Source organism: Pomacea canaliculata, linkage group LG3 (genome assembly GCF_003073045.1).
Source record: "Pomacea canaliculata isolate SZHN2017 linkage group LG3, ASM307304v1, whole genome shotgun sequence".
In the NCBI taxonomy this organism is placed as follows: Eukaryota; Metazoa; Mollusca; class Gastropoda; order Architaenioglossa; family Ampullariidae; genus Pomacea; species Pomacea canaliculata.
Window position 1 is genome coordinate 20,074,247 of NC_037592.1, and position 13,167 is coordinate 20,087,413.

Below are 13,167 nucleotides of genomic sequence, written 5' to 3' on the forward strand. Positions count from 1 at the left end.
TCTCCCTCTCTCTTGTCGCTCCCTGCTAAAATGTCTTTGTAAATCACTTGAAAGTAATACTTAAATAATAATAACAATGATTCATTCAGTCGTATGCACCGCCACTCACACGCATCGTCGAATATAAACAATCCTGTGTTTAGCATGTACTTACAGTTTAGTCAGTAGGGTGGAAGAAAGGACACTGGAAACGACCCAATAAAGGGAGTTTGCTAAATGCAGCAGATATAAGAGTAAACTCTAATAACTCAGTAAAAATCGCGCTTTCAAAAGAAGCAGGACTATATTTGTCTAATGTTGTATGCATGACATTTACACAACAATAATCAGGAAAAGACTTGGAAAGAAAGTGATACCCGTAGAAGTACTTTTAAGCAATGTTTTACATTAGATAACTATGTCAGTAATATGAAACAATATTTAACCGCACAAAGAATGTTTTAAGGAAGAAGGAAGTATAAGCTCAAGTATCCAAAATTTAATTCCTTTAAAATTTTTATTGAGCTAAATCCCTCGGTGAAAATCATGTTTAGTGCCGCCAAGCTTGAAAGATTGCTCAATGCACAGTCCTGTAGTTTACCTTCCCCTCCTTCCAAGCACTCTGCCTAGACAGGTACCTTTGTCCAGATATAGACGTCTTCACTCCAGCAGAAATAACTGGACCAAACAGTCGGTGGGTACATGGGTGCCTGCACTGAGAATAGTTCCACATACTTACCCAGTCAGCTATATGTATTCTGGTACCTGTCTGGCCACTGCCGTTAACATTCATTTTTCTCACTACCTTAATTGTTTGCATGAAACACTGCACTCTAATCGGGAATAATGGTTTGTATTTAAACGCTCTTGTGTTTCATATTGCAGTCATCATAAAACAATCTCATTAATCTCGTCTTCCAAATGTAATATTGAATAAATACATGTAGACTAGAATTAAAATAAACAAGTTATCTTCGATAAATACAAAAGAGTAGAATCAAAACACTTATGTAATATTATTTTGTTTTTAAAAAAGCACGGAAGCTCTCTTTGTATGAAAACATGGATATGATACCCTTTCGCTGGAATGATAACTGAGAAGGGAATTCCTGGCTGGTTCTTTGTTTCTAGATTAAACAAATGTTTACCCAAGAACGAACCGCATTATGTGACATGCTGTCTGTAATGCAGGATTGAAAGTGTATGACTAGCTGTAAAAATACACCTTCAGTAAAAACGCGGCTGGTAATGCAATATATCGGGTGGAATGGGATTCGTGCTTTCCATTTGCTTCCGCAGCGGGGCGTTTGTTCTCTGATTCTCCCACAGAATAGTCTTTTCTCTTCTCTTGGAGAGGAACACGGAGAGTGCATTACAAGCGGGAGGGACAGGGAGGGCGCAGCTCCGGGCACGTGCGGGACACGTGATCACTGCAGGACCTCGGGCCTCAGGCTCTTTCCCTCTCATACAGATGCCAGTAAGACTAAGCGTTGTCAGCTGCCAGAATTTTATTGGAATGTGAATATTCAAAATAAACATCCAGTACTGATCAGGATAGTTATGACATTGATGAAAGATGTTTATGAGAACTCTTCTTAACATGACATGTTGTCATGTTTATGGTCACTGTCACAATAGTTATCACAACACGTAGACATCTTTGAGTACAGAAGACATGTTGGCATTTAAAAATAATAATAATACAAAAAATCACGGAAAAGGACAGAATTAAAATGTTGAGGAATAGCAAATCCGTTACCTATGTATAGGTTAGTTTTGATGATACGAGGCAAGCAATGGAAAAGATGAGCTAGTCCCTGCAAGCGATCAAAGTTTTGCTAAAAATGTTTCAGGAGACTTGTTGTGAAGTTTATATAGCCTGCATTTCGTTTGCTGGAGATGTGGGCAAAGGTTTCACAGAATGTTACCTGAGTTTATCTAGTCCTGTAGACATAAGTCGATTGATAGTCTGGAAGTATTGAACTGAGAGGATGGGTAGCGAGAGAGAATGAAGAGAGAGAGAGAGATTGGGGGGGGAGGAGAGATCTCGAGAGAGAGGGGGGGAAGGAGGGACCGAGAGAGAGATGGGAGGAGGGACCGAGAGAGAGAGTGGGGGAAGACTGGAGAAAGCCGTGCAAGCTGATGTTTTTGACCAGTGCACGTGAGTTTTCAAAATAATCCCGGCTATTCACGTCTCCCGAACAGTGAATCAGTGTGAACGGAAGTTGGGAATCACGGCGGGAGTGCATGCCCATGTCAGATGCTGAAACATGACAAATTTTCTGCTTGACTTGTTCCTGTGGTGCGGTTGCTGGTGTGTGCGTGCACGTCCCAGTGGACAGCGTAGTGACAGTGTGCACGCCATGCATCATCGCCGACAAATGGACCAACCATTTTTTTTTTGTTTTTACTTAAATCATCGATAAGTGTAGAAACCTGAAAAGCTTTAAACAGCTTCTCCCTTTCCCCTCCGCACACTTCGCTATACTTGTTCTTGAGTAATGAACGAGATGCACAAGAAGGAAAGGGGATATTTTAGTTCTGTTTTTATTTTATCAGAATGTCTAATGCTATTAGTTGAAAGAAAATTTAGGAAGAGGCCATTGTAAAGAATTATAACGTTTGCATAAAACATTATGTAGCCGCTTGCCACACACCCAAGAAAACAGAATTACATTTATTGTCCAACACAAAGTGCAGCTGAACATGAATGTTTCTGGCATTTCTACAGGCAGGAGTTTGGACTGAAGAGAACTTCATTCCCAGGGGTCCAGAGCAGATTGTTACTAAGGGCAACCGTACCATAGACAACAGAACACGCATCGTCGTGACTATCGAGGTGATCTCACATCCTTTCACTCTCCTAATGTCATGTTACACGCACGCATGCACGCTTGAGAACACGCACACAAATATTCTTCCAGTTAAATCTGCTTTACTCCTCTTGCTTTTTGTTTTCTCACTGCTAACACAACTATCGACTACAAGCCAATGCCATTTCCCATTACATGTCAGACTTGAAATAATGCGTGAAAACCATTCCAGGTTCCCTCCCACATACATTAGTGATGTGTTGCTAAGCCCTCAGTTCCCACTTAAATGCCGTTACATGTTTTTAATACCTAATTACCTAGCAGAGACATATTTTTCAGTATTACAGCTAGTGAAAACCTGAACGATCAAAACTGTAGTTCACTCGTACGAAAGGAATCTGTGTGCTGCAAAAGCTGGAACATACAAGAAAAAAAAGGAATTTAGCGATGCATCATTTTCTTGACTGCCCGCAAAAGCGTTTGCAATATGTTTGCGGTGTGGCACAGACAGGTTCAACTGATAGCAGACATCTCATCTTGTGGGCAAGGGACGTGGACAAATGTTTGCCTGCAAGGAATGGTTATAGTGTGTGGAGTGACTCAGGCCACGTGAATAACAGTTAAGACAACTTAGGAGGCTCAGATGTCTTCTACCCTTTATAATTTTCTTCGTTATTCATTAGTGGTGTATAGTGATGGATGGACATATTTATGTGCACGTGTGAGACCTCACGTTTACTTCTCGCCTGTTGTTTCTATTTGTTTTCTTTTATTGGCCTGGTGTAAAATAGGGAATAAAGTGTGCTTTTCTTTGCAGGACATGCCTTATATTTTCAACCGCACAGAGCCGTGGGACGGCATCCCTGTCGTTGGCAGAGACCGTTTCTCGGGGTACTGCTCGGAGCTGGCCGACATGGTGTCCATCAACGTGGGGTACGAGTACTACATCAGGCTGGTCAAAGACAACACGTACGGCGCACCGCAGGGGGACGGAACCTGGAATGGAATTATCGGAGAGCTCATCAGACATGTAAGAACTGAAATGCCAGTTAAAATACTTTTCTTCAATATACTAATCACAAAATGTTAAGAGCTAGAAAAAGAATAACCAAAGGAAATATGTGACTTGTGACATATTTGAATTTCATCATCTGACAGCATATGTAAGTTTGGTTAGCAAACCAATTCCATTCCAAGATAAAGGAACAGCTGCTCTCCAAAATCACAAATCAAATGTCAGAGGGGAATTATGCGTGGCCATCATTTGCTCCAAACCATTCTGTGCATCTTCTTCGCGTAGAGTTACCGAAGTCCCATAAGAACAGTACCTTGCGGCGATTGCCATTACTCATCATTAGTTAAAAATAATCTAACCACTTTCTGACTGCTTGTCAACAACCACCACCATCACCACCACCACCACAACAACACGCATATAGCGCATATTCACTCTCGTAAGGAGCATACTCATAGCGCTTGAGACAAGAAAAACATGAATAGCCTACGAGGGACGGAAGGATAAACAACGGAAGGATAAACAGCAATGGTGATGACTAACAAAACACAAATGTAAAAAGGGCAAAAAGGAACCAAGACAGATGGAGGGAGACAGAGAACAGACTGCGAAGAAGGTAAGGAGAGAAAGACAAAGAGGAGAGAGAGAGAGAGATGTGGGGTCTTTCACTTCTCTCTCGGCAAAGCTGCAGACTGCTCGCCGCCATTGCCCAAGTCGTTGTCCAGGGCTGTGGCGAGCTTGGGCTTGTCAGGTGGATTCTGGGCTTTTCTCTGTCGTGTCTGGAGTAATGAAGCTGCTTGACTGAGCCACTTGTCGGCGTCCCGCTGCGTGCGCTGGTGATTTTATCTGTCTGTCCTTTTGTTAGACCTTACGGGGCGAAAAAGATGATTTCTTCTCTTGTGCCTTAGCTTCTCTTTCAATTAACCCTTTCGTCGACTACCTTACTCGGTTCTACGACTAACAGAAGGAATGAGCTAGCCTGTGATAGTCCCAGCCTGCAACTGCTTCTGTGTGGAGATGTCAAGCTATTGTATGCACTCCCGAGGTCTGAAGGCACAAGATACGAGCTCGTTAATGGTGATGGTGTTTTACACCGATCCAGCAACGAAGGCTATATCACGGCAAGGCTGCCAGCCCTGTAAACATGGAGAGAAAAAACAACGTGCCCGAGACGAGAGCTGAACTCAAGACAGCCAGCTTTCCCTGTATTGGTGACAGGCGTTAACCCTTACGCCGCCGGACGGCCCTGCAATTTACTCGGGGACAGCTTTTGGTAGGGGAAGGGGCTGCTCATCTTCTTTCATTCTGTGCCTCATCTTCTACAAACTCCTATGGAGTCAGGACCTATTTGTGAGAGCTGGATGGACAGGAGGTAGCTTCTCTGGGTTTGGACACCAGTGCTCTAGTCACCTGGACACCGGCTTACCAAGATGATGCAAATATGATATTGTGGATTTAATGACATGTATTTTAAAACTGTTGTGATAAAGTTCTTTGTTTTATGCTCTAAAAGAACATAACTGACATAACTAATTTGTTATATTGTTTGAGCATCGAATATAGTGAACCAGAAGTATAATCCCTTCTTATTGTACCCGGGTTTGGCGCTAAATCGTTGGTGTACACGCCTGTATACAGGAAGCAGACATAGCATTTGCACCGCTGACGATAACATCGGACAGGAGAAGGTGATCGACTTCACCAAACCATTCATGTCGCTGGGTATCTCCATCATGATCAAGAAGCCTGAGAACCAGGATCCTCACGTCTTCTCGTTCATGGAGCCATTGTCGCAGGTAAACAAGAACAGCAACAGCTTGCTAAATAATTATAATCATCCTGAAGTACTCATGAATACTTGTTATGCGGACTGTAGATATTTGGATAGAACATATGGGGCAGTGCCACACTTGTACTGCATAGTACAAGATATTATTTCCCCAAATCTGGATGAATACTCCTCTTCCCTTCTCAAACTACACACCTTCACTACCATGCGTAGAGAGTGATTTAAACAGTGTCCTCACAATATTCTTAATTATTTTCCCATTTCTCCCACTGGCTGAGGCTATGGACTACAAACACATACATTCACTATCCTGACATCTGTTTAGTTTCAGATTTCCTCTAGCGAAACTAATTCGCCTGAATGTGACATATATTTATAAGACTTAATTACCTGGCTATGATATCGCCATGCTTTTACCAAGTGATGCGTAGTTTTATTACAAGGGACAAGTATGGTTTGGTAGTGCACTTATGAGCGCATTTTGTATGTGTTTATTGACGGTTAACAAAAGAAAGAATAGTTGTTTTAGCAGAAAAAAACATAACGTATTATTTCTAATTACCACATTGTAATTAATTGTAATTAGCTACACTCATTTATACTCCCAGTAGAAACGACCCTTATTTCATGTTTGACCCAAGTGCTCTGTCTGTCTCCCCACAGGAGATCTGGTTGTGCACAGTTTTTGCCTTCATCGGAGTGAGCGTGGTGCTGTTCCTCGTTAGTCGATTCAGCTCCGAGGAGTGGAACGTTGACAGCGGCGAGGCAAAGCTGTCCAACGACTTCACCATCGGCAACAGCCTGTGGTTCTCCCTCGGCGCCTTCATGCAACAGGGCTGCGACGTGCTGCCCAAGTAGGTCCCCAGTGTTCTATGGATCGGCCTGAACTCACCCAGAAATCTACAGTCGCTGTAAACTAACACATCTAAGTCAAAATGTCATAAAAATAGTCTGCATTCTTTCTTCAGTCCCTTGGCTTGACCACATCTTAAGTTCTTCCTTAAGTACTGGTGAGAGATAGAACGCTGACAAGTCTTCTGCTCGAATGGACTGGAATAATGTGCAAGAAAACTTGTTTCTGCCTTTTTGTTCTTCGGCTGTCATTCTCAAATTTCAGGAGTATGCTTTAAATACTAGTTGCTGTGTATTTATTATTATTTGTCACTTTAAATTATTAAGTATAAAATTTTAACTACATATTGGATATTTTGCAAAGAGTCAAACCAAAGTTTTATACACATAGTGCACTAAATTAATGTGAACCACTCAGAAAAACCAGACAGACTCGAAGCAGCCCCGAAGTCGGGATAAAAAAATGAAGGCAAAGAAATAAATATATTTAACAAAGCCTGAAATAGAAGACACATGAAAAGAATCAACCAGCTTCCTTCCCCCAAAATAAGAAAGAATGAAAGACAAGACAAAGCAAGAAAGTGACAGACAAACAGACAAGCAAATAAGTAAACACTAAAGTAACTGAACTTTGACTTTTAAACTTTAGTTCCGTTCACAAGAACCTCTAACCATCTTCGCAAGTCTCTGACGCAGAGGAGACTTTTCTTAATATGTTGCTACCATCTCTTTTGTGCAAAAGAGTTCGTTTAGAGCTTTAAATCGGAGAAATTGATTTTTCAAATGCAGATTTATCACGCTTCAACCTGAGGTCATGAAATGAAGAGAAAAGGCAAAGAATCGATTCGGGGAAAACATCGCCATGTCCCCTGACCGCAGCCATTGACACCCTGCCTGTCAAAGTCTCAGCTTAACGAGGTCTTGTCGATGAAAGCTAATTGGCAAACTTGACTTTTTCTCTCGAATCCGAAACAGTTCTTTCTTGCGATTGAGTTGGTAGTTGGATCTGACACCTCACGCATGCAAGCACGCACGCAAACACAAACAGGAACGCACGTGCGCATGGGCGCGAGACTCGGCATGTCCACGACAAAATGTTTCTAAGAAGACGCGTTTGGCATGTCACGATCCCTCGGGAGAGCGGTTCTGACTATAGAAGCGAAGCACATCCGTCACGGAACCCCAGTTCTCTGGCTTTCTTTTACAAGTATCAAAATGCAATTGAGACTTTGACAAGTTTTTATGGCACCGCCTCCTGCTGCACCGCATTTATTCTTTCTTCACGTGACTGACAAAAGCAGATTTACCGTTCATTTCTTTTTATGTCTTCTTTTGCTATTTTTTTAAACTGTCCTTTTTTTAATTGCTTGTTTAGCTTAAGTTTTTCGTTTAAGTGAATGCATACTCGCTTCACAGTTGTGTTTGGGTTCGTGTGTGGAGGTGCCGTTAGTCCTCGGTACAGTTCTTGACATCTCTGTAGCCATGCAGACCGAGGCACGAGACGTCCTGAACAACCACCAGCAGACGAGTGCACTCAGTGGGAAGCCTCAACATTTCGTCTCTCACGGAGCTGTATCCTTATCCATCAGCCATCGATGTCGGTTAATTCTTCCATCACCTTGCTATAAACAGCTGATATCGAGCCCACTTGTTAACCCCCTCACCGCGGTGGGTCCCCGGACAGCTCCCATTTATATGTGTGCTCGCTGGAACGTAACTTGCATGTCTGGCGGAAGAGGGAAGGGTCCAAGAAGAGAGGAAATCGATGGCCAATGTTTGGCTACCAAGTGGTCTGTAGCAACAGGCGGGCGCGAGGGATGGTAATTTGTTGGAGGCAGGTGACGGCCTCCTAGTCAGCCCCAATCTACCCTGCTGCGCTTGTGGAAGCTGGGTGGAGGCAGTATGGCGGGTGGCGGCGGAGGTATATGTGGCGGCGTGCAGTATGGCAGTTGGCCCACGCAGTCGCTTGTTCATAAAGCTCTTCATCATGCATTCAGTTACATTTTCCCGTACAATTCAATCACAGCAGGACACAACACGCAAAACCCAGTCTGTGCCACGCAATAACAAAGAGAAGAATAAAATATAAAATGCTACAAAGCCAGTCGTGGTGAAATCTGTTTTCATACTTCATATTATGCGTTGTTTGATATAAAAATACTCTTTGACTTGCTTACACTATGAAATTGATAAGCACCACTTAATATCAGAAGGTGCTTGCTCTCTTTAAAAGAGAGACAGATTATTACAGAGACTTTCGATAAGTCTGTTTAAAATAAAGATGTTAACATAAATAATAATAAATAGCCAAAATAAATAATAATAAATAGCTAAAATAAATAATAAATAGCTAGAATAAATGAAAATAACTAGCTGAAATAAATTAAAATAAATCGTTAAAATAAATAATAATAAATCGCTAAAATAAATAATAATAAATCGTTAAAATAAATAATGATGAATAGCTAAAATAAATAATAATAAGTCGCTAAAATAACTATTGAGTCAAATACAATAAAAATACTGATCACTGATTGAGGTAAGTACAACATGAAGCCCAGAGAACACCTGTGAACAATATGGCGCCCCACTCATCTGACGCAGGTCCGTGTCCGGTCGCATCGTGACGAGTGTCTGGTGGTTTTTCACTCTCATCATCATCTCCTCCTACACCGCTAACCTGGCGGCCTACCTGACCACGATGCGCATGAGCACGCCCATCAAGTCGGCCGAGGACCTGGCCAAGCAGACTGAGATCAAGTACGGGACCCTGGCCGCCGGCAGCACCAACGCTTTCTTCAATGTGAGCACTCACCTTGCCACCCTGCTGGGTGCTGAAGCTCCTGCTCCCAGTCTACAGACCTGTCCTCAGTTTCTCCAACATCAGTCACTAGTATAGCCCATGTGTATACTGGTTTAACATTATGTATAGATGGGTATACTAGTATAACATCGTCTGTATACTGATATACTAGATGTGATTCTGTGCTTATTGTACTATTGCACTAACCCTAAACCCTTACTTCTTATGTTCATGACAATGAACAGCAATGATAGCTTAGTACAACAGTAGTAAGAACTGTAGCAAGAGCAGTACCTGAGAGACGGAAGGTTACTGGTCACGAGCCAGAGACATTTCATAGCTGTTCAGTATTACATTGTCCAGTCTACCACTCTGGCCACTGACGTCTCAAATAACTAGACGAATAGGTGTGAGTAAGCTATTGTCATCATAATATGTCACATACCTTGTCATGTGAGAGCCAGACTTACATGTTGCTTACTTCTGACCTCTCACCCTGAATACACTGGACATTCACTTTTCTGCGCAGAAAACGACAGTGTCGTTGTACGGACGCATGTGGTCGTTCATGACGTCACAGAAGGACGTGTTTGTCAAGTCCAACGAGGAAGGCATCGCCAAAGTGCGGGGCGAGAACGGCAAGTACGCATTCCTCATAGAGTCCAGCACCAACGAGTACCACAACAACCGCGAGCCGTGCGACACCATGAAGGTCGGGGCAACCTCGACTCCAAAGGCTACGGCGTGGCTACACCCATGGGCTCGGACATCAGGTGGGTGGACAGGTGGACAACAGCTGACAGCACGAGTGCTCGGCGACAACAGGACGAGATCATCGGTGCATTAGAAACCGTTGCTGCTGACAGAGGCAGCACTCACTTTATAACTGACTTGTTTTACTTTATAACTGACTTATTACACTTTATAACTGACAGTTGACTGGATTAGACTGACCTCGCAATATTGTATTGGAATGATCACATGTAGACTAAAACCATGTACGCTTGCTATTCTGTGAGCGTTTAAGACAAACTTTATATATAAAAAAATGGTTTACATAAATGTATTATAAATTATTTTCGATTTCTTTGAATGTTATCCATAGCACATTCAAACTTTAATTCCTAGACTGGGAGAAGAAATCAAACTGAAGTATCTGTTGCTAAGAATTCATTTTCCGTTATGGAAGTTAAATATGCAATCTTTAAGACAACAAATCATTGGCTGGGGTAAATGTTGCAAACATAGAACTGGAATAAAATTAGGGATAGAAGAATAAATTCGTACATGAGTGCGCGTGCAAGAGAAATGTTAGTGTGGGTAACTCCACGTCAGAATTTTTGTTTACACTTTGCAGAGACCTTCTGACCCTGAGCATCTTTGGAACTGAGAGGAGCACGGAAAGTTGGAGGAGCTAAAAAAATATTGGTGGTTTGACCGCAGTGAATGTCCGAAGGAAACACTACCAACGGTATACGTTAGCAACAAATGTTATGATTGTTAAAATATGATTATGTATGAGTGGAGCTAATAATCGTGCTTTGTGTTATTTTTGCTTCTTGTCTGTTCTTAAATAGTCGTGTGTTGTTGGTTGCTGTCAAGTCAGCAGTAGTGTGGGTTGGTGTACACCAAGTCTGTGAAAAATGTAAATATGATAGCAGGAAAATGCTGCCATGTTTAAAAGGTGCGAGACAGATATCATGCTTTGGTTCAGATGACTGTACAAAAGGTGGACATACTGTGCAGGTGTTGGCACACCAGTGTGCATGCCGACGATGTTAGGTCTGTGAAGTAATTTACGACAATCGATGTCTGGCCAGACTCTCTCTTGCACTTCTCTGGCTGCTTCCATGATGCGGGGTTCAAAGTCGGGGGCTGGCTTATCGACACGCCATTGTTTCTATGGCACCCTCATCCAATGGTCGATGACTTTGACTGTCTGCTCATGTCACGAGAACCAGCCAGCAAATTTGACCTGCCTCTAGCCTTGGTCATTTTTTTGTCCAGACAACAATAGAAATTAAATTAGTGCGACTTTTTATGGTATTAGAGGGTTTGTTGCTTCAGAATGTTTAAATATCGGTTTCAGCAATAACAATCATTGCTATCAGTGGTATATCCAAGGTTTTGCGGTCTCTAAGTATCAAAGATAAAGCACTGTGCATACAAATAAATGTAGTGTGTGTTGGTTTTTAAACTAAAGCGATTTCTAAAATCACTTTAACATTTATAATCGAAACCAATATGTATTGACATTAACTACCTAGCCCTATAGAACACTGTGGAAAATCGAGTAATTTTTTTCTTTTTTTTTCAGGAGAGCAAAGACAACGCTTTGACACTCACAAAAGTGGCTGGCATATTTTATATACTTGTTGCCGGTCTGGCACTGTCCGTTATTTCAGTGGTGCTGGAATTTCTCTACAAAACAAAAGTAGACTCCAGACGTCAAAATGTGAGTACATGACATATGACACAGGAACATGACACACGACACACGACACACAATGCATGACACACGACACACGACACACAATACCAACAATAATATTCGCAATAATATAAAAATTGGCGTCAATGTTGATTTGATGCAAACTTTTTGTCCCGTTGGTTCCATTGCTAAATTATCTGTGTGTCTGTGTGTGTGTGGGCATACACGTGTGTATGTTGGTCTCTGTGCTACCGATGTCGCTTGTGTATGGACGGTGAGTGGATGAGGTACGTGAATGAATCTCATCGTTAACAATAAGCGATCAACCGAGTGTTGTCCTCTCTACACAGGTTTCCTTTGGCTCAGAGGCTCGCTCCAAGTTCCGCTTGTCTATCAGCGGCCATTCCGACGATGATTCTGGTGGCCAGCGCACGCCGTTGAGAGCAGGAACCACTGTGAGTGGTTATTATTGCCACCCTACATGTGCTTAGAGCATTCATACCGACCATACTGAACTTACTGAACACATTGGCCATACCAAACACACCGAACATAGCGAATATATCACGACTGTAAAGATACTGTGGCTGACTGATGGAGGCCGGGGCTCATGTCCTACCCACTAAATACTTCATTTAATTCGTGTGGGCTTTGAGTCCCAGCAGATGGCCAACTTGTGTGTATGAAGCTTTTAGCAGATGCACCGGCGACAGGACAGAGCAAACACCGAGCAGAGGCAGCAGTAGCACAGTGTAATGAGGATGCCCACATCTCGGTGTTTGTTAAGAAGTTTAAGTAAACATGCCTCTATCCTTTACCCTCTATTCTGAAATATGTAACTTCAAGAGAATTTCCAGTTGTCAGGCTAATATTTGTAACAGAGACAATAGAGCAGACAAGACTGCTGACGATGTAGCACCAAATCATGCAAGGTTATGCTCTACTGTATAAACTGTATATACTCTGTATGTACTGTATATATATTCTTGTTCTTACATGCTACAATCATGCTCCTTATCAGTGTGACTTTGCACTACACATATCTTGCACTTATTACTATTATTACAAGTGACCTGTCTTTACAAGCGTGTATAAAGCCATAATAAAAGGACATACTTTATGACTCATTCTTAATAAATAAGTACGAGTAGTATGTCTACCTTTGTGTCTTTTCCTTCTCTCCCTCCTTCCGTTGACGAATTTGTGTGTGAAGACGGTAGACATTTACTGGTGATGGTACTGTCGACTGCTGGCCAGCCAGAATAACTGCATCATCTTTTGTGTTTCAGTTCACATACACGGCGTGTGATGGTCACACTCGAACCCGAACACAGACAGTGGTGTGAGCACTGACACCAGAACACAGTGGTGTGGACACACAGTGGTGTAGGATCTGTCGTTCTAATGCTGTCTCCAACCTGAGTGAAGCACCTCTGCTATTCCCCTAGCAGGATGGGGAAGAGACAAAACGGATCCTCGCCATTG

The 13,167-nt window shown here is 42.4% G+C and overlaps 1 protein-coding gene across 1 annotated transcript in view; it reads left to right on the plus strand.

Annotated features, from left to right (window-relative positions):
- The window catches only part of LOC112559485 (glutamate receptor-like), a 31,394-nt gene extending 19,257 nt beyond the window's left edge, over positions 1-12,137 (plus strand). Inside the window, 11 exon segments of the mRNA XM_025230780.1 lie at positions 2,711-2,818; positions 3,610-3,822; positions 5,446-5,485; positions 5,488-5,603; positions 6,260-6,450; positions 9,053-9,251; positions 9,781-9,967; positions 9,970-10,024; positions 10,609-10,722; positions 11,569-11,706; positions 12,033-12,137. Coding sequence (XP_025086565.1) covers positions 2,711-2,818; positions 3,610-3,822; positions 5,446-5,485; positions 5,488-5,603; positions 6,260-6,450; positions 9,053-9,251; positions 9,781-9,967; positions 9,970-10,024; positions 10,609-10,669 — 1,170 coding nt within the window. The 3' untranslated portion in view covers positions 10,670-10,722; positions 11,569-11,706; positions 12,033-12,137.
- The last annotated feature ends 1,030 nt before the right edge of the window (positions 12,138-13,167 follow it).